Genomic DNA, 19,057 nt, shown 5'->3' with positions numbered 1-19,057 from the left:
CTTAGTTTGTTTAAATAATCTCCAGTAGCAGAGAAGATTTTCAAAGAATCAATGCATTTTCACTATATAATCAATAGAGCCCCGCCCTAACACCAGAACCCCTGACCCTGGGACCATGAAATTCACAATTTTTGAAAAGGCATCCTTATGCATCATAACCATGTACTTAGTTTGTTTAAATAATACCCAGGAGCAGAGAAGAAGATTTTCAAAGAATTAATGCTTTTCACTATATAATCAACAGAGCCCCGCCCTAACACCAGAACCCCTGACCCTGGGGCCATGAATTTCACAATTTTGGAAGAGGCACTCTTGCTCTTTATGACTATGTACTTAGTTACTTTATTTAATACCCAGGAGCAGAGAAGAAGATTTTCAAAGAAATAATGCACTTTCACTATATGATCTATATAGCCCCACCCTGAGGCCAGAACCCCTGACCCTGGGGCCATGAATTTCACAATTTTGGTAGAGGGCTCAATGCTTTTTACAATCATGCCAACAGTTTGACTGCTTGATGCAAGGAGTAAAGAAGAAGATTTTTAAAGATTGCATTATTTTTGGTGGTTTTAGCCCCACCCCTCAAGCCCGGGGGGGGGGGGGGCGGCAGGGACCATGAAATTCACAATTTTTGTTCCCCTTCACCCATAGATGCTATATGCCAAATTTGGTTGCAATTGGTTAAGCGGTTTCAGAGAAGAAGCTAAAAATGTTCAAATGTTAACACACGACGCACTCCGACGGACGAGAACGGATAGCAATAGGTCACTCAGGTGACCTAAAAATGGTACTCATCTTCAACCTCCATTTGACAACAAAAACATAATCTATTCTCCCTAGGAATATGAGTAAGTCTTCCCTTCTCAATCATTAATAAATGTGCACTTAATCTATATTTTGTAATCAATTGAATATACTTGGTTGGAATAGGTTCCAGTAAGTAGGATTGCATGCACAGCTTATTTGTTAAATATCTATATATAGAACACTTTGATGACGAAAAAACAAAGCCTCACATTCTTGTTGGAAACAGTCAGTTAATCTTTGGTTAAGAATTTTTTAAAATATATTTTTGTTTGTAATATTTTGACAATACCAAGCTTCTCCAAACCCTAATGAAAATAATAAATATTTTACATTAAATAACCAATTATATTTTGTACAAGAACTTGTCTCAATTTTTCCAAGCATATCTTGGTAAATACTTCACATGTACATGTATTTGTTTTTGTTAAAGTGCATAAATTTTCAATAACAAGAATCAACTTTTTAAATTGTGTTTTCTGTTATCATTGATTAGAAAATTTAGCTTTAGAGAGACCTGCCTGGCAGGAGCACAAATTCCCAACTAAGCCAATAGCCTGGGGAGCAGATAAGGCGGTGGATGGAAAATATTCTGACCGCTCAGCAGGAGGTGGACAGTGTACAATATCGGACGGAAAAGAGACAGCTACTTGGACAGTGGATTTAGAAAGCGTGGCTAGCATCAGTCACGTCAATATCTTCTACAGGACAGATAATGCTGCAAGTACGTTCAGATTTATTTTCTGTTCATCAATTAGGTTTAAAGTAATATCAGTTTAATGTGTTTCATAAATCTCATTATTCTTTCATGAATCAATAATACTCATGAAACTACTCTCTAGAATCGATGACGATTTCCATTGAATGCATTTTTTTCTGCGGTCACTTTTTTTCACCCTGATCATGAAATGAAATGTTTGGAACTGAAAGGGGTCCGAAGTAGTTGGAGAGTAAGAAAACAGACAATTTTTTTTTAAATTTAAGTATATATATTATTTAGAATATAGCATACTAAGAAAAAAAAATAAAATCAAACTTAACCACTACATCTCATTATAGTGATATGGGGCCATTTCAAAATATTGGCCATTTTTAATTAAATCATTGCATATAGAAAAACTACCAGATATAAACATGAATAAACAAAATAAAATGAAAACTAAGAAGACATTTGTTTTGTTTTTCAGTTATTTTATGCACAAACCACAGTTCTTTAAGACATAACAATAAAAAATGCAGTGTTCTTTTTTTTGCTAGTGAAAAAGAGGACAAATAATACACAACTTGTTTTACATATTAATGTAATTGTTATGGAGAGTGAAACAGATAGTCTTTAACGGCGTCCCTCCTCCTTTTACTGCCACATTCCCTATAAATTTCATCGACTAAGAAAATTCTTTATTATATAGACCTACAACTTATGTTTACAATTAATATAGGAAAATGAGTAAAAAACCAATCAGAATTTAGTGCACATGAACGCACCTAATTTAAAATTGCCATATACAATATATAATATAGAGCTATATGATAGGTTTCAAAGAATTTCCGTATATTCGTAGAAAGTTACCGCAGTCGGAATGTTAATTAATCAGAATTTAACAAACGTGCATTCAAGTTCCCGTACTAATCTCTGAATGATATCATAATATAGGGACTTAAAATATTTACATACTCCTTGAATGTGGTCTTTTACATTGAAAAGTAGGACAATTATAGCCATCTATAAGCTTAGCTTATCAGATTTCAGCACAAGTGTATGTGCTTATTTTCTTGATTTCTCACGCTAATTTCCTCATAATGCCGTTGTCTTAAGTTTCAAGAATTTAATTGAAAGTAAGATAGTTACAAGCGATAAAATATAAGCTACATCTATTCTTGCATTATACTTTGATAGTTTTATAATTTAGAAACTCATTATACTTATTCATACTCCAAATTTCATCCTATTTAATTTGATAAAAAAAAAAAATAAGGAAGCTAAAGCCATTTAATGTTTCGACAATCAAATTGCAGCGCAAGTGCATTTGCGTGTTTTCAAATATTTTCCTATACATCAAATTGTAGAAAACCTTATATTAATTTACTCAATTTTTTTATTCTTTTGTCAAAGAACAAGGAAGTTATTAAAAATGTGACAGTTGATATCAGTCATTTCCTTATCGCATGCGCATGCAAGGAGACACCGAGAACTTTGTTTAGGAAACATAAAAAATATCAGTAAAATTTATCTCGTAATTTGTACGAAAATAATGTCAGGGAATTTCAGGATGCGAAACATGGTTTGTAGTCTACAGGAAATATGAAGATAACGAGAAGTACGAGGGTGATCAAAAACTATCTCTATATTTACAAAACCACAATTCAGATCAGAATGAAATTTGGCAGACATATAGTCATACACATGTTCTATAAATAGCAGATGTTATGTAATGTTTTGCTCCATGTTTGTGACGTCACAACGTGAAAAAGAAGTCAATATGTAGGTGACTTGTGACAAAAAATGATAGACTAAGTCGTATTTGAGCAACGAACGGCTGTACAGTTTAAGGTGTATCTTGGAAATTCCTTTGCAGTAGCATGAAATATATGGAGATAACGAACAGTATTCAAGCTCAAAAGTCCATTATACAATACAAAATAGGAGCAGAGCAAACACGGACCTCCAAACATCAGAGGTGGGATCAGGTGCCATGGAGGAGTGAGCATCCCCTGCCGACCGGTCACACGGGAAATAACGGAAAAATCCGTCGACAATTCAGTGTGTAAATAATGGTCTAACAATTAGTATGAAAAACGTCAGTCAGCATTTGACTCAATGATAAATTGTATTTGCTGACAAGGTCATTGTATCGACCATAGAACTTACGAAATGATGATTTTAAACGAGACAGCTGATATTCTTGTTTCATCAACTTATTTGTCAATAATTTACCTCGTTTTAGAAATTGTACATACGTTGAGCATGCTCTTGCGTATCGAATCAACTGAGAGATATATACCCCGTATGCAGGTGATGAAGGTATATTGCTGCATAAGTAAGGGAAGTTGACGATTGAAAAGTTAAAGTCATCACGTTTATCATAAAGCTTGGTTGTTAGATTACCATTAACGTCTTTTTCAAGTAAAATATCCAAATATGAAACAGATGTGTCAGACTCCGTGGTATCTTTTATCTCAAGTTCACCAGGATATATCGTATCGACATAAGAATGAAAATAGCCATTGTTAATTGACAATACGTCGTCGATATATCTAAATGTCGAGTTGAAGGCCACAGCAAGTGTTTTCTTCTTTTCACGTACAAGCATATAATAATTTGGACAATGCTTATGAAGATAGAAGACTTGCCAGAAGTTCAATCATTAATTAGATTGATTAAGTGAAGGAAGGGAAATTGTTAAAAATGATATTTGTTCTGTTGCCCAGTGAAAGCAAGCTGGGGAAGAGATGTGTCCTTTGTTGAGCAAATTTGTTATGAAAGATCACCAAGTTACAGTAACAGAAATAGATGAATATCTTAACAATAAAATAATTATTAAATCCAGAAAATGTCGTTTACTTTAGACTTTAAACATATCAGATATGGTAAAAAGAATGCGTCCATACTTTATCCACATTGGATAAATGACTCTCAAAAGACGGACTCGGTTTGTGATGGTCACCATGCTCATCCTGGGAAAGGATAACCTTATCCACCCATCCTATTGCCGAGATTTCTGACAAATGGATTTTTATTGTTATAAAAAATAACTTGCATGGTAAGAAATATAAGACTTGGAAAAATCTTTAAGCTTCTGGGAACAGAACGCTACGGTGCATATCACGTGACCGCCTGTATCACGTGATTCGCAGATGGGCAGAACGGTGGCAGATGTGAATTAAAATTGGAGAGGACTACGTTAAAAAATAATAAACACTGAAACCTCATTTCTTTTATGGAAGTTATTCAATTAGTTCATGAACTTTTTGATCACCCCTCGTAATGTAATCAAGCTCAAAAGCCCTTTTAAAAAATACCTGTTCTAAGCAGAGCCAACACGGACCTCTTAAAACAACAGAGATGCAATGGGATGCCCTTGAGGTTTAAATATCCTTTCGACCGGTCACACCAGCCATGTACTCCTTGTTACGATCGGGTAAACAGAAAACTCCGTAGATAATTAAGTGTCAAAATAATGGCCTAATTTTTTTAATGAAAAACCTTGGTTAACATTCAAGTAAATGGTCAATTGTATTTGCTAACAAGGTCATTTTATATAGAATTTGCTAAATATTGACTTTTAACAATATTGTTAATATTCTCGTATCATCAACTTATTTTTCAATACATGTAGTTTATCTCGCTATAGACATTGTTCTTACATAGAACATGCTCTTTCGGATCAAATCATTTGGGGAGACATAAACTCCATATGCAGGTAACAATGGTTTGTTGATGGAAGGTTGAAGTAATTAATTTTATCTAAAGTTTGTTTTTAGTTTGCCATTAATGTATTTCTCTTGTAAAATGTCAAGATATGAAACAGATGTGTCAGTCAGACTCCGTTATGTTTTTTTTTTTTTTATTCAAAGGGACATCGAATCAACCTAGGGATGAAAATGAATATTGTAAATTGATAAAACGTCATCGATATATTTAAATTTGAATGTCACAGCAAGTGACTTAGACTTCTTCTTTACACGTAGAAGTTTTGAATTATTTCTACTTTATATGAATACAAAAGCAGGTCTGCTAATAACGGGGCGGAATTACAGCCGATTGGAATTCAACAGATTTTCTGAAGATCTGGTTTCCAAAAAGAACAAACGTTTGATTTACATATCAATAATTATCTGATCATTCCTTGGAACCCTTAATCATACCTTGGAACCCCTTATCATTATCTAAAAATCATTTACGAATTCAAAGATCTAGTTGCTTAACAATCTAAGAAATGAGTTCAAATTAGACCAAACATGAAACTTAAATTTATTCAACTATTTATCATATACCAAATTTCGAAGCACGTTGAAATTTTCCTGGACTGTGTAAGAATTCATATAATGAAATGCATTTACTAGGTCAAGTATTTCAAGAAGCTCTTTATTCAGATATATATGCCAAAAATATTACAAGATATTGTGCCTTTCATAATATTTGCTTGATATTGTATCATAAAATTTACAATGCAATATTTTGTTTCTTAAGGGAATATTCAATGAAAATTAGTTTGAAACATTTGTACTTGCTTATTTTAGGTCCTGGTGCGTACGTTGGTCGATTTGCTGGGTTTTTCCTTTACGTATCCAATACTACATCAAAACAGGGCAGTTATTTTTGTTTCCATGAGTTGCAAAACGATACCCGTACTCCAGCAGAGAATCAGACAATAAACTGTCCTGTCCACGGACGTTACGTTATATACTTCAACGAGAGGAGACAGGGTGTTAACTACCCTGATTACTACTCTCCAAATGCGTACAACGAATTGTGTGAAGTGGAAGTGTATGGTTAGTTTTAAGAAATACTTTTGTGACTAATATATATATATATATATATATATATATATATAGATAGATAGATATATTAGATAGATAGATAGATATATTAGATGATTGAATATACCGTTCACGGTAGCTCAGTCAGTAGAGCCCTCGCTTCGTGATCGGGAGGTCGGGAGTTCGAATCTCGGTCGCGATTGATCTAAGTCGATAAGAAATGGGTAGCAACAGTTCCTTCACCATGCACTCGGCACTTTGAAGCGAAAGTTGTGAGTCCTTCGGATGAGACCTTAATAACCGAGGCCCCTCACTGCTCAATGACCCTGAGTGCCGAATAAAGGTCAAAATTTGAAGCCCTTCACCGGTATATGGTGACGTCTCTATATGAGTGAAACAACATACAATCAATATATGATTAAATAATTTCCATCTCTCTCATAGGATGAGATCCAACAATGTCAGAAAAATACTACGTTATATTGACCTGTACGTGACCTTCCAGGTCAATATAAGGTATTATTTATTCTACATTGGACCAAAAATAGATAGGTAAATTCCAAATTGATGCAGATAGTTTTGGAAAGTTATTCACTTGCACCTGACACCCACTCATATGAACATAACATTAAGGCACATAGATTCTTGGGTGAAGGTATTGGGGGGGGGGGGGGTTGCAGGAGGCCTGCCCATCTCCCCACCTTTTGTTTGTTTGTTTGTATGTTGTTTAACGTCCCTCTCGAGAATTTTTCACTCATATGGAGACGCCACCACTTGCCGGTGGAGAGCTGCAAATTTTTGTCCTATACTCGGCACTTACGGCCATTAAGTAGTGAGGGATCTTTTTCGTGCCAGCAGCTACTGCGACACGGGACCTCGGTTTATACGGTCTCATCCGAAGAACCGGTCTCCACGACCCACAGTGGGATTCGAACCCGCGACGTAAGGATCAACTCCTTACGCCGCGACTCTAGAGCAGACACTCTAACCTCTGCGCCACGCGGGCGACCCCCACCTTTTGAGAATGTAAAGTTTTAATTTAAATTTTAAGGTTAAAAATAAATTCAATGAAAGGCCCCCTCCCCTCGTTTATGAACCATGGACCTTTACATCCCACCATATAAAATTTTGAGTTGGGAGAATTCTTTTCCTGGGGGGGGGGGGGGGGGGGGCTAGTCAAAGATTTGTTTTCTGGTAAGTTGTCATTTTTTTCCTTTTAATGTCCCCCTTTTTTCTACATTGCATCTAAACTAGAATTAAAAATTCCAAAATAATACAACTGTTTTTTTTTTTACCCCGTGTCTCTCATTATGTTCGGCTAGTACTTCAGTAGATGTGGCATGGATTGCTTATTGAGTGTGTATCATTTAATCATTGAATCTATAATAAAACAATTATTGCTGTTATTTCGGTCAATACGATGGTTTAGCCCCCTTCGAAGTACAATATTCACCTCACCCGTCGGGCTTGGTGAATATTGTACTCCTCAGGTGTTTAATTCATCCCATTGACCTCAAAAACTAGCAATAATTGTATTTTATATATATATATATATAGAGAGAGAGAGAGAGAGATAATAATTATTCGTAAGAAGATCGGGTTTAATTTTCTCATTGAAAGTACTATTTTCCTTATGCATTACAGTGAATCATATGAATTGCTTGCTTATGCCAAGTTATAAAGAAATACCAAAAACACCAATAGCTTAGATTCTTGAAAAATAAAACATTTTTATGAATAAGAGAAGAGTCCAGTATGTACTGATAGACTTACTTTCTGAAGGTTGCAGCGACCCAGGAACGTATGGTGAGAACTGTGACCAAATATGTCCAGAAAACTGTCAGGAACAAAGATGTAACATCACCTCAGGAGAATGTCTGGGTTGTAAACCGGGATATCAAGGTCTGAAATGCAGCAGATGTAAGTAATTAGTAATTGTTTAAGCAGTTACTGAGGTACAAAGATGCGTATTCATAATAAGAATAATTATTTTTAAGGTAGTTACAAAGAATGTTTGTATATATATTTCAGAGAAATTTTTAAAATATTTTGCTTTTCATGAGTATTTCTTACCAACCATTTATTGCTATTCCAGTGTGTGATAAACACACTTACGGCTTGGAGTGTTCCGAAATATGTGGTAACTGTAGTGACGGAGAAACCTGTCACCATGTCAACGGCACGTGTATGAATGGTTGTAGTGAGGGAGCAAAGGGAGAGGAGTGTCTTGAAGGTAAGATACGCTTTTTTGAAAGTGTGTGTTTTATATTTCCTTTTCATTTTTATCTTTTTAACACCGCATTCACAGAATCAAATATATTTCTTTCCTTAGTTCTTCCGCAAAACCACACGGACTTTCACGCAGGCATGTTTAATAAACTGCGCTAGCATTAAAATAATTTACATTCAATGCCTTATTTATATAAAACAAAACCTTTGTGGTCCCTTCTACGATAATCTCGTTGTGTATGCTTATCCTTGTCATGCAAATCGGTATGCAAAAGAACTGGAATTTATCTAGATTACAGAAGCGGTCTAAAGCGGACTGAAAAATGTATATTTTTTAAAAGAAAAAAGATGGTTGTCATTTCATCTCCTACTTAAATCACAATGATGCTGAGCAATCAATTTGCAATCATTGTTTACATGTGGAAATGCTACATGATTTTTCTTTTGCCAAAATATTTCTTACGATTCCAAAGCGAGAAAGAAATCAATTCATTTTTTTTTCATACTCAGAGGTTCCAAGGATTTTTTAATTAAAGAAGATGGGTGAACAAGGCGTGCAGGATGCCTATAGCTTTAGATATTAATAAAATCATATTCAATTTGTGAATTAAGTATTGAAAATAAAGTTCTCATTATTGAAATTTATGAAATTATGATCAACAAAACTTTTCTGAGAAAAAAAATCTCGGAAAAAATTATTCTTTTATTAAAAAAATAAAATGGTATTCATGGGATTCGAACCCCTAATCAATAAAAATCCGGAGTATCATATTGTTTTGTAACACGCTAACCACTACGCCACGCAGCTCCTGACGAATATTGGCATTTAAATCATGTTTGTGATATGACCCTTGACTTAACGGACTTCAAGTATTTCTCGGAAAGAAGTGAATGCTTTGTCATAAAAGTGTACTTTTAAGGTATAGTGGGCCTTCGCTCCATGTTTTTGTAAACCAAAAAATGTATATTTTTATGCTAACTTTTAGGATCAATTTTCAAAAAAATGGAGCGAAGACCCACTCATATCGAAAAATTTTGTTAAAGTCTGAGAAAATGATCCTTTTTGTCCTCTTTAGTGTGTGTATGCTATTTCGTAGGCAAATAGTTTCAGTCTTTGTGAGATTTTTGTAAATTGTAGAGATTTAGCATAAAATATACTTTAATGTTAGATGAAATGTCAAATAAAATTTTTATATAATTGAGAGTTTATTTTTCACTTCATGTTTGTCGCACTATAGGCACTTCGCCCGCCTTGTTCACCCATCTTCTTTATTTATTTATTTTTTTTTGAGAATTGATTCTTGATCAAATATTACTTTCTTGATCTATTTCTCAAGTACGTCGATTTCTTTGATATTTGGACAAGAAGAAAAATAAAGAACCTGGTTCAAATTTACCAAGTCTTACTAATATTTGATTATTTAAAATGTTTATTATTGTTGTCTGTGAGGATATCTTCTATTAAAGCTATTAAAACCTTGTTTTCAAGCTTACACTGGGCGTAACCATTGTAGCCATTTGATTCATGACCGCTATATATTTCATATAGGTACGTTCCGTTCTTATCTTATGACTAGGGAAGGTGAAAAATTCTCAACTGTATGTATTTCTTCAGGCACGTAGCAGCCGGGGGGGGGGGGCTACCCCCTTTTTTCCAAAGACTTTTTTTACTATTTGAAATGTTAATTGAAAGGCCGGTTCCCCCCCCCCCCTACTTTTTCTTGTAGAATAGTCAAGTAAGGGTTTTCTAGTAGAGTATGAATAAAATTTGTTACTGAAAGAAGTTTGAACCTACCCCCTCCCCACTAAATAGGATTTTCGAGGTCGGAAAATTTTCATTTTTCCTTTCTTTTCTTTTTTTTTTTTTTTTTTTTTTTTTTTTTTTTTTTTGCTTGTGAAGTTTTCTTTCCAGATAAGTTGAATTTTTTTTCTCCGGCTGCCCCTCCCTCCCCCCCCCCACTTTCAAAAAGGATGCTACGTCCCTGTTCTTCATTTAAAAAGTTGTCGCCGATATATTTATTTGAATCATCACTCACATTATTTACATGTTCCTGTGATCATCATAAACATGAATTATAAATTCTCCATAAAATCTATTTATCTTTAAATGATTTTCGTCCTATACTATATTTCTAAATATAGATGTACTGTGCATGCTCATAGGCAATTCTTTGTGTGGTAATAATTTCCTTTGAAGCGCACTCATAACACTCACTTTATTTGAGTTATAGATTTCTTAATATAAGAATATGTATATGTATCGTGAATGCACATGTCTTAATGGTAAACGTGTTTCACTGATGAACAAATGCATCTAAACCTTATCAGAAGCAGGCATTACGATTAGTATATAAGAAAACTAAGCACTAAAACAGATCTTGACGTATCAATGTCAAAGACAATGGTACCCAAACAAAACAAAAAAAACTTCCGTTAAGGAAGCTATAAACACTACTGAAAATTGCTCTTTGGACTTAAAAATATATTTGGAATGAAAAATATATCATATAAAGGTGCACATATTCAGTATATCTAGTTCATTTTCAACATAGAGTGCCTGCCTTATTTCTGCAGAAACAATGAACTATTTGTGAACAGAAATCACCGTTGTTTACTTGCATCGGGAAAATTAATGGAAATAACGTATTCAATTACTTAATCTTTGTCTAACATAACATTAAGAATACTTTAATTCATAAGAATCTGTGTCATTAACTGTAGATTCCCATTTATTCTATTTTTCTTCTAAGGGCAGATCACTCTAAATCAATAAAACTACCCTACAATAGAACTCTTTAGTGTGCAGTGTTTAGAGCTTCCTTAACTATAGTTTACTATGGTATCAAAGCTTACATGTTTTCCAATTCACCCTTTTTATATTTTAAAAATCGAGATATTGCGTATATACTTACATATCATTTCCAAAATTTATCTAATGGTTTTGAATTCAAGTGATCTTAAGCCTCGAACTCTCAAAGAAAGTTTTAAAGTTTCATAGTAAATCAATTTATAAAGTATTATCTATAGTTCTTTGTAGTAAACTATAATTAACTAGTGCTAATTGTAACGGGAACCGTTAAAGATGTTCCCCAAACGGCTCCCCAATCCCTTATGATGCCCCATTCCCTACAAGCTTCAATAAATTAGACAATACTTTTGTAATATAGATGGACACTTTATTTTTAGGGGTATTTCATTGGAAAACAACTCCGATATAGCCATATGGGTATTAGCCAATCAAATTTCAGCACATGTGTTTGCACATGTTTTCTAAATTTTTCACATTAATTTTCTTATAGTGTCTCAAAAAACATATATTTGTGTTAAATATTAAAGAATCTCATTGAAAAATAAGAGAGATGTAACCCTTTAAGTATTAGCCAGTCAGAATTCCTCATACGCGCATGCATGGCCTTGCATTCAATTTTGATTGTATCATAATGTAGGAGCTCTATGTGCCTATCCAGGTCGTAAATTTTATCCTGTTTTGTTGAAAACCAAGGGAGTTATAGACATTTAAAGTTTCAACCAATCAGATTGCAGCACACATGCATGCGCGTGTTTTCAAGAAATTTCCTATATAACATGTTGTAGCACCTTATTATGTATACTTATATTCTAAATTTCAAAGTATTTTGTCAAAAAACAAGGAAATTATTGAGATTTTTGTATCAGCCAATCAGGGAAGAGCGCACGTGCATGCGCGTGAGTTCACGCTAATTTGACCGTGTTATCTTGTCTAGACTACTAATATATCTTTATATTTTGAGTTTCAAAGCAATTCATCAAGAAATATAAAAGTTACGGCTTCATCAAGTATATCAGTCATTTCACTCATTGCACGCGCGCGCACGTGCATGCATGTGCGCGCAAAATGACCTTCGTTCCGAACACCTACACAACATGCCTATTAACCCTAAAAAGGTTTCATGTCAATCGGATGAGTGGTTGTATGAGAACACTCCCGGACAAAAAAGTACCGGAGAAGAAAGTAGAAAAAAAGAATAATAATAATAATAATAATAATAATAAGAAACAGAGTAAAAACAATATGTTCCCAAACTTCGTTTGGGGAACATAATTATTATACTTCTGTTAAAATGTTTCCTATATAAAGTTAAGAAAGTAAAATAACTATCTTTTATAGTCTGAAAATTTCCCCACATAGCAAAGCTATACCCCGGGGTATAGTTTGTGCTATCCACCCCTCGGAAAGTTTTCATGCAATTTTTGACGCCAATTTTGATTTCCTATAATCAGTCTACAGACTGATGATGTCTTCCTGACTTCAGTAGCATTGTGACGTCATCAAGATTTCAGCTCATTCTAGCAGTGTTACCTTATTCCAAATACTTGTCCAAAGCTATTATAATAATTCTTTTCATGTTTTGCTTATGAAACTTTAGTATCAGGTAAAACAAACCCTCAGAAATTATGATATACATCAGTATTATAAAACGCTTATCCACTGGTTGTGAGTGGGATAGCTCTTTCATCAAACCCTTGACAGGAACTATTCCCCTCGGGCAAGCCCTCGGGGAATAGTTCCTGTCGCGGGTTTGATAAAAGAGCTATCCCACTCACAAGCAGTGGATAAGTGTATACTATTACATATTTTTGTTAGGGTATACAACATTTAAAGAAAAATGTTCCTGTAATTGAAGATTTTATGCAATGAAATTAATCTGCTCCTATTTTGTATTGTATAATGGACTTTTGAGCTTGAATACTGTTCGTTATCTCCATATATTTCATGTATATATATTTAGAAATGGAAATTCTTGTTTTAAGTATACAGAGAATATTTTATATTCTTTTATATTCTACTGGCCGATTTCCTTTATATTCAGGATGCGAGGCTGGATCTTATGGTAAAGACTGCGTACAGAAATGCAGTCATAACTGTGGTATGCCAAACACATGTAACAGGTTTACTGGGGAATGTGAAGGAGAATGTCAGACTGGGTGGAAAGGAGAACGATGTGATAAAAGTACTTAAATTTTTCTCTTGCTTTATACACTAGCAAAAATGGTTTTATTCTCATAATTACTTAAAATGCGTATGAATGACGAAAACTAACAACATTAAGATTAGTAATTTTATAGTGAAATCCTTGTAATTGGTAAAGCTGAACAATACTCATAAATAGGCACCATCACACAGGTATATAAACCCTTCGATTTCGTTACACCCGATTGCTTACTTGAAACTCGTGGTCGACGTGTATATTCCTTTTGTGGTCTTAGATTTTTTTTGCGTTTATTCCTTGTTTTATATGCATTTTCTGTTTGTAAATAATGCATTGACTTGTATATTTGATGTTACTTTTCTCCTGGTTCCGAAAAAAGTACGTAAAATTTGACAATGTCATCGCGACCGAGTAACACGGCCATGTGTACGTCTTCTTAGGTGAGACCTCTACAGCGAAATACTTTGAACTGTTCAGAGATCTGTGGCTTATATAGGGGTTGTTGGGATAACAGCGATGAAAGGGAAACATAGTGGACAATGCCTTTTACGAGTAATGTTAAGCTTTAATATACGCCTTCAAGATAAATTATATGACAATTGTAATAGTAAAGAGTTTGTTATGCTGACCCAATCTTGTAACATAGAATATATAAATGTTACAAAACATTGTGTGAACATCATATGATTGTTCAATGATCTGAATTTATCGGGAGGCAAAGATTATACTGAAATCTGCCCATGATGTATTCTGTTTATACGAGGGTTGATCCGAAAGTAATGACATGTCACAACTGCTATATATGTTATGTCTCAAGTGCTATAAATCTTCAATAATGGAATGTTGTTATCAAAATTTCACATTATGAAACCCTTAGTACTTATTTGCCTTAAAACGTCATACAAGGATATAAAATATTTTTTTGAAATATTAAGATAAACACAAGAGTAGGTTTTGCTTAGCGCCCGCAAGGCTAGAGTGTTACCTACGTCGCTATGACGTTATTTTTTGGCAGTCATTTTCAGTTTATCTGCAAATCTTTTTATCCTCTCAAATGCTTCCTTTTAATAATCTTTACTACCAATTTGCTATAAAGCATCTTGTTTTGATTTGAAGTGTTAAAATTATTTTGTCAAAATGCCCCCCCCCCCATTATATTGCATAGATCTTATGTATTCTCAGATTTAAGAGTACATGTAGGTGGCATTCAAGAATCACCGGTCGTCCAGTCTCTTCTTCCTCGGTTGAAATGTTGAAGAATTTGTTATCCAGACTTTACGCCAGTCTTGATGTAATAAAACTAATAGGTTAAAAATACAAAATTTGCATAAAATACCAAATGGAAGTCAAAAGACGGGCAGTTTTTAGGAAGTAGAATGTGCGTGGAGGATGAGTCTTTCACGTCACTTCCACTATGTCCGATCCTACATTACACATACATGTTTGCACAGCGAAATGAATATGAAAATGGAAAGAGAATATTGTTTTTTCAAATGGCCCAAAACTAGACGTTCAATTAAGTTGGGAGTGTACATAAAATAGAACGTATAATGTATGAGAGATTTAATAAGTTTTGTTTGTTTGTTTGTATGTTGTTTAACGTCCCTCTCGAGAATTTTTCACTCATATGGAGACGCCACCACTTACCGGTGGAGAGCTGCAAATTTTGTCCTATACTCGGCACTTACGGCCATTGAGCAGTGAGGGATCTTTTTCCTGCCAGCACCTACTGCGACACGGGACCTCGGTTTATATGGTCTCATCCTAAGGACCGGTCTCCACGCCCCACAGTGGGATTCGAACCCGCGACGTAGGGATCAACTCCTTACTTCGCGACTCTAGAGCAGACGCTCTAACCACTGCGCCACGCGGGCGACGATTTAATAAGTAATTATATGGATGAAGTGAAAATGAGTTCCGAAGGTAAAAAATCATTACGATTCGTTACATTCTTGCCGTTCGGCGATAGACGAGATTTAACATTGTGTTTATTTTAACATTTTAAAAAGTATTTCATATATCTGAATGAAACTTAGCGCAAAAGTTGAAATAGATAAAGGTACTTATTTATTAAATTTTATTCATTAATTCAAGATTTAAAGCAGTTGAAACATTACTCTTGGATCAACCTTAGTTTATAAAAACAACACAAAATAGCCATAATATGTTCAGTATTTCTTTATTGAAGAATGTGACGGTGGAATGTACGGTTATAACTGCAATGAAACCTGTGGCCATTGTCTTAATGATGCTCCGTGCTACCATGTCAATGGTACTTGTTTACAAGGGTGTTCTTCTGGCTACGAAGAATCTCTGTGTATCAAAAGTACGAAATTATTTTCTTTGGAAGTCAGTTGTTAACTCTTTAATTAACAATAGCTCTCTTCGAAATTCATTCACTTTGCAGGATAAAGTTTAATGTTTGTCCTTCCTATATCAATGGAAAAAACAAACAAACTAACAAACAAGCAAAAAATAAATAAATAAAAAAAAAATAAGTTAAATAATAATAATAAATTATAAAGGTTTAAAGTTACCAACATTTAGCAGACTTCTATAATAAAAAACAAAACATATTTCGTTTTATTTTGAACTACGATTATCACAATCTCATAAGTTGCTATAAAAGTATTAATATAGTAAATAACCCTTTTTCATAGAATGCCATCAAGGGAACTGGGGTATAAACTGTAAAATGAACTGTACCACAGAATGTATCAACCAAATATGTCATCATGAGTCAGGGGTCTGCTCCTCAACTTCGAAGGTGAGCTTTTAAAGAAAATGTACAGAAATACTCTCTAGGATGTAAACATTTTTATTAATTCCTTATAAAACTGTTTTTCTAACGTTTAAGTCCTTAAAGACGACCATGAATTCCTTCCCATTGCTACCCGTGATTGTTGGTGTCATCGCATTTGTTGTTCTGGTCATTGTTGTCCTTTCTGTGATCTTAATCAGACGGTAAGATAAAACAAACCAAATCATAAAAATAAACGTACATGTCATATAATAAAATAAATTTTGAAAACATTTTGACTATTTACAAAAAAGAAAAAGTACCTTATCTTTCTTAAATTTTCTAAAATTGCTTCAAGTGGTATTCAAGGTCTGGTTAATCAGTAATGTAAAATTGTTGCTTGTTCGACTAGCAGGCAAAAACACTAAGCTGGTGCCTAGAGTTTGTAGTTTCATTGTAGTGCAAGAGCATCAAATGGCGGTAACCAGAGACAAACAAAAAAGAATAGTAAAAGAGGTATTTTTCTGCCATGTTCAACATTGAATATTTATTTCGTATTAAATTTCATCTGTATATGTTCTCATGCTTCAAAAATGTTTTATCACTAAATCGGAATAAAGTAAAAAAAAATCAGAATTTAAAAAAGAGAAATCTCCCCTTACAGCTTAAATTCTTGAAGGAATATAATTTCTCAAATAATAGATTTTGATTGTACTTACAACATCAACATCTTCCAATGTATTTCGTTATCATTTTGTACCTATGTATCAAGCATAAGGCCAATCATTGGGGTGGTAATCTAGTCAAAATTTATAACTGCCCTTCATTCCTGACCATTTGCCCTTAAATCTCGTACAGTTCTCATGGACACTTGGTATCAGTGTATTAAGAATAAAATGGACCATGGAAATGTATTATTATAGGCCTTTCAACTAATTTTTCAAAAGGCACCTATGGTAAAAATAATCTGATAGATAGATTTATAGGTACGTGAAATTCTCAAAATACAGTATAAGCTTTACACACACTTAATGAAATCATTAAAAATTAAATTATCATTAATTGATTTTACGATGTTGTGTTTTGAGGAAAGTTATCTCAAATGTGAAAAGGTCAATAAATTGCTGATGTATAGGAATGGCTTCAATTCTGGTATTGTCGTAAATAAAAAAGTGTTTCTTATGTATCAAAACAAGGTGATTGTCTTCATTCGACCTGAAGTAATAAGATCAAAATAAAAGTGAAACGGACTATATTCAAGATTTGTAACTGTCCTCGGCAGTTGTTACGAAGAAGAAAATATAATTTCATATTTTTATGTGTGCATTGTTGTGCTTCTTCTAGAATGATGTATATTTCTACGCGTGCAATTAAATGCAGTAAATTATTGTCGTATTCTTTACATAAAGAACGAAGAAGAACAAGCAGGTTTAAAAGTGGAATCTGGTTAAAATTTAAAAGGGTTTACATTTCACGTTAAAATTTTATTCAAACTGTAGCTTATAAAGTAGTGTATAAAGTCAGTAACCACGTGAAAAATAAATTATCAACTGAATTATTAAAACATAGGTCACCACTGGCAATGAGGGTTAATTTGGAAACGCTAAAAATTGATCTACTTAAAAAAAATTACTAATCTCGCGGCTGCTGTAAACAACACCCAATAGTTAGTTATCCTCCTAGCGGAAGCTGAAAGGCCTAATTATTATATCACTTCCTTTTTAGCTGCAAAACATATCTTAATAGTTAAGATTTTAAAATCTCAAATGATTGTCCTAAAATCTCGTGGAAGCCTAGCGGTTCACTTAGTGATCGGGGAAATCGGGTTTGATTCTCGTTCCCGGCACCGCGTCAAACCAAAGACGTTAACATAGGTAGTGACCGTTCCTTCGCCAAGCGCCAAGCACTAGATGTGAAGGTCACAGGTCTTTCAGATGAGACCTTAAAAACCAAGACCCCTTGTCAAAGTAGGCGATGGCACGATAAAGGATCCCCACTGCTCAGTGGCCCTAAGTGTCGAGTAAAGGTCTAAATTTAAAGCTTTTTTCCAGCATCTGGTGACGTCTCACATAAGTGAAAAATTCTTGCAAGGGACTTAAAACAACAATCATTCAATCTTGATTTTTCAGTTTCTAACATCACTCCCTTTGATCTTGGCAATTTTATTTTAATGGTCTCTGTTTTTATGCCCCGCCATGAATATGGCCGTGGTATATAGTGTTTGTCATGTCCGTCTTCAGTCCTTCTGATCTTCCGTCCTTCCGTCTGTCCTTCCGTCACACTTTGCGTTTAGCTCTGTTAAAAGCTAAGTTTCAAAGAAACTACCCAAGATATTTTTATCAAACAACATATGTTGTTAGATATCGATGAGCGCTATGCAACTGCATCAACATTTTTTGACCTTGAACTTTCCTTTGACCTTGACCTCACTTCTTTTAAATTAGTGTTTAGCTCAGTTTTAAAGATAAGTGTAATCAAACTTCATATGTTGATACATACTGATGTAAAATATTTAACTGCTTCAACATTTTTTGACCTTGACTTTTCCTTTGACCTTGACCTCACTTTTCTTAAATTAGTGTTTAGCTCAGTTTTAAAGATAGCATTCAAGATAGTGTAATCAAACTTCATATGTTGATACATGCTGATGTAAGCTATTCAACTGCATCAACATTTTTTGACCTTGACTTTTCTTTTGACCTTGATCTCACTTTTCTTAAATTAGTGTTTAGCTCAGTTTTAATGAAACCATTCAAGATATTTTTAACGAACTTCATATTCTGATACATACTGATGAGAGAGCTATTCAACTGCATCAATATTTTTTACCTCG

The 19,057-nt window shown here is 34.1% G+C and overlaps 1 protein-coding gene across 1 annotated transcript in view; it reads left to right on the top strand.

The window, feature by feature from the left end:
- Positions 1–844: 844 nt before the first annotated feature.
- Positions 845–19,057, top strand: part of LOC133175170 (receptor-type tyrosine-protein phosphatase epsilon-like) — a 33,179-nt gene continuing 14,966 nt past the window's right edge. The window contains exons 1-6 of the mRNA XM_061310287.1: positions 845–848; positions 1,301–1,528; positions 6,046–6,297; positions 8,068–8,205; positions 8,381–8,518; positions 13,365–13,505. Coding sequence (XP_061166271.1) covers positions 845–848; positions 1,301–1,528; positions 6,046–6,297; positions 8,068–8,205; positions 8,381–8,518; positions 13,365–13,505 — 901 coding nt within the window. The remainder of the gene's footprint in view (positions 849–1,300; positions 1,529–6,045; positions 6,298–8,067; positions 8,206–8,380; positions 8,519–13,364; positions 13,506–19,057) is intronic.

This window comes from Saccostrea echinata, unplaced genomic scaffold (genome assembly GCF_033153115.1).
Source record: "Saccostrea echinata isolate AGI-Se365-2 ecotype Australia unplaced genomic scaffold, CSIRO_AGI_Sech_v1 ptg000061l, whole genome shotgun sequence".
Taxonomy (NCBI): domain Eukaryota; kingdom Metazoa; phylum Mollusca; class Bivalvia; order Ostreida; family Ostreidae; genus Saccostrea; species Saccostrea echinata.
The sequence above is the reverse complement of the archived record's forward strand: the minus strand, read 5'-3'. Positions and strand labels throughout refer to the sequence as shown.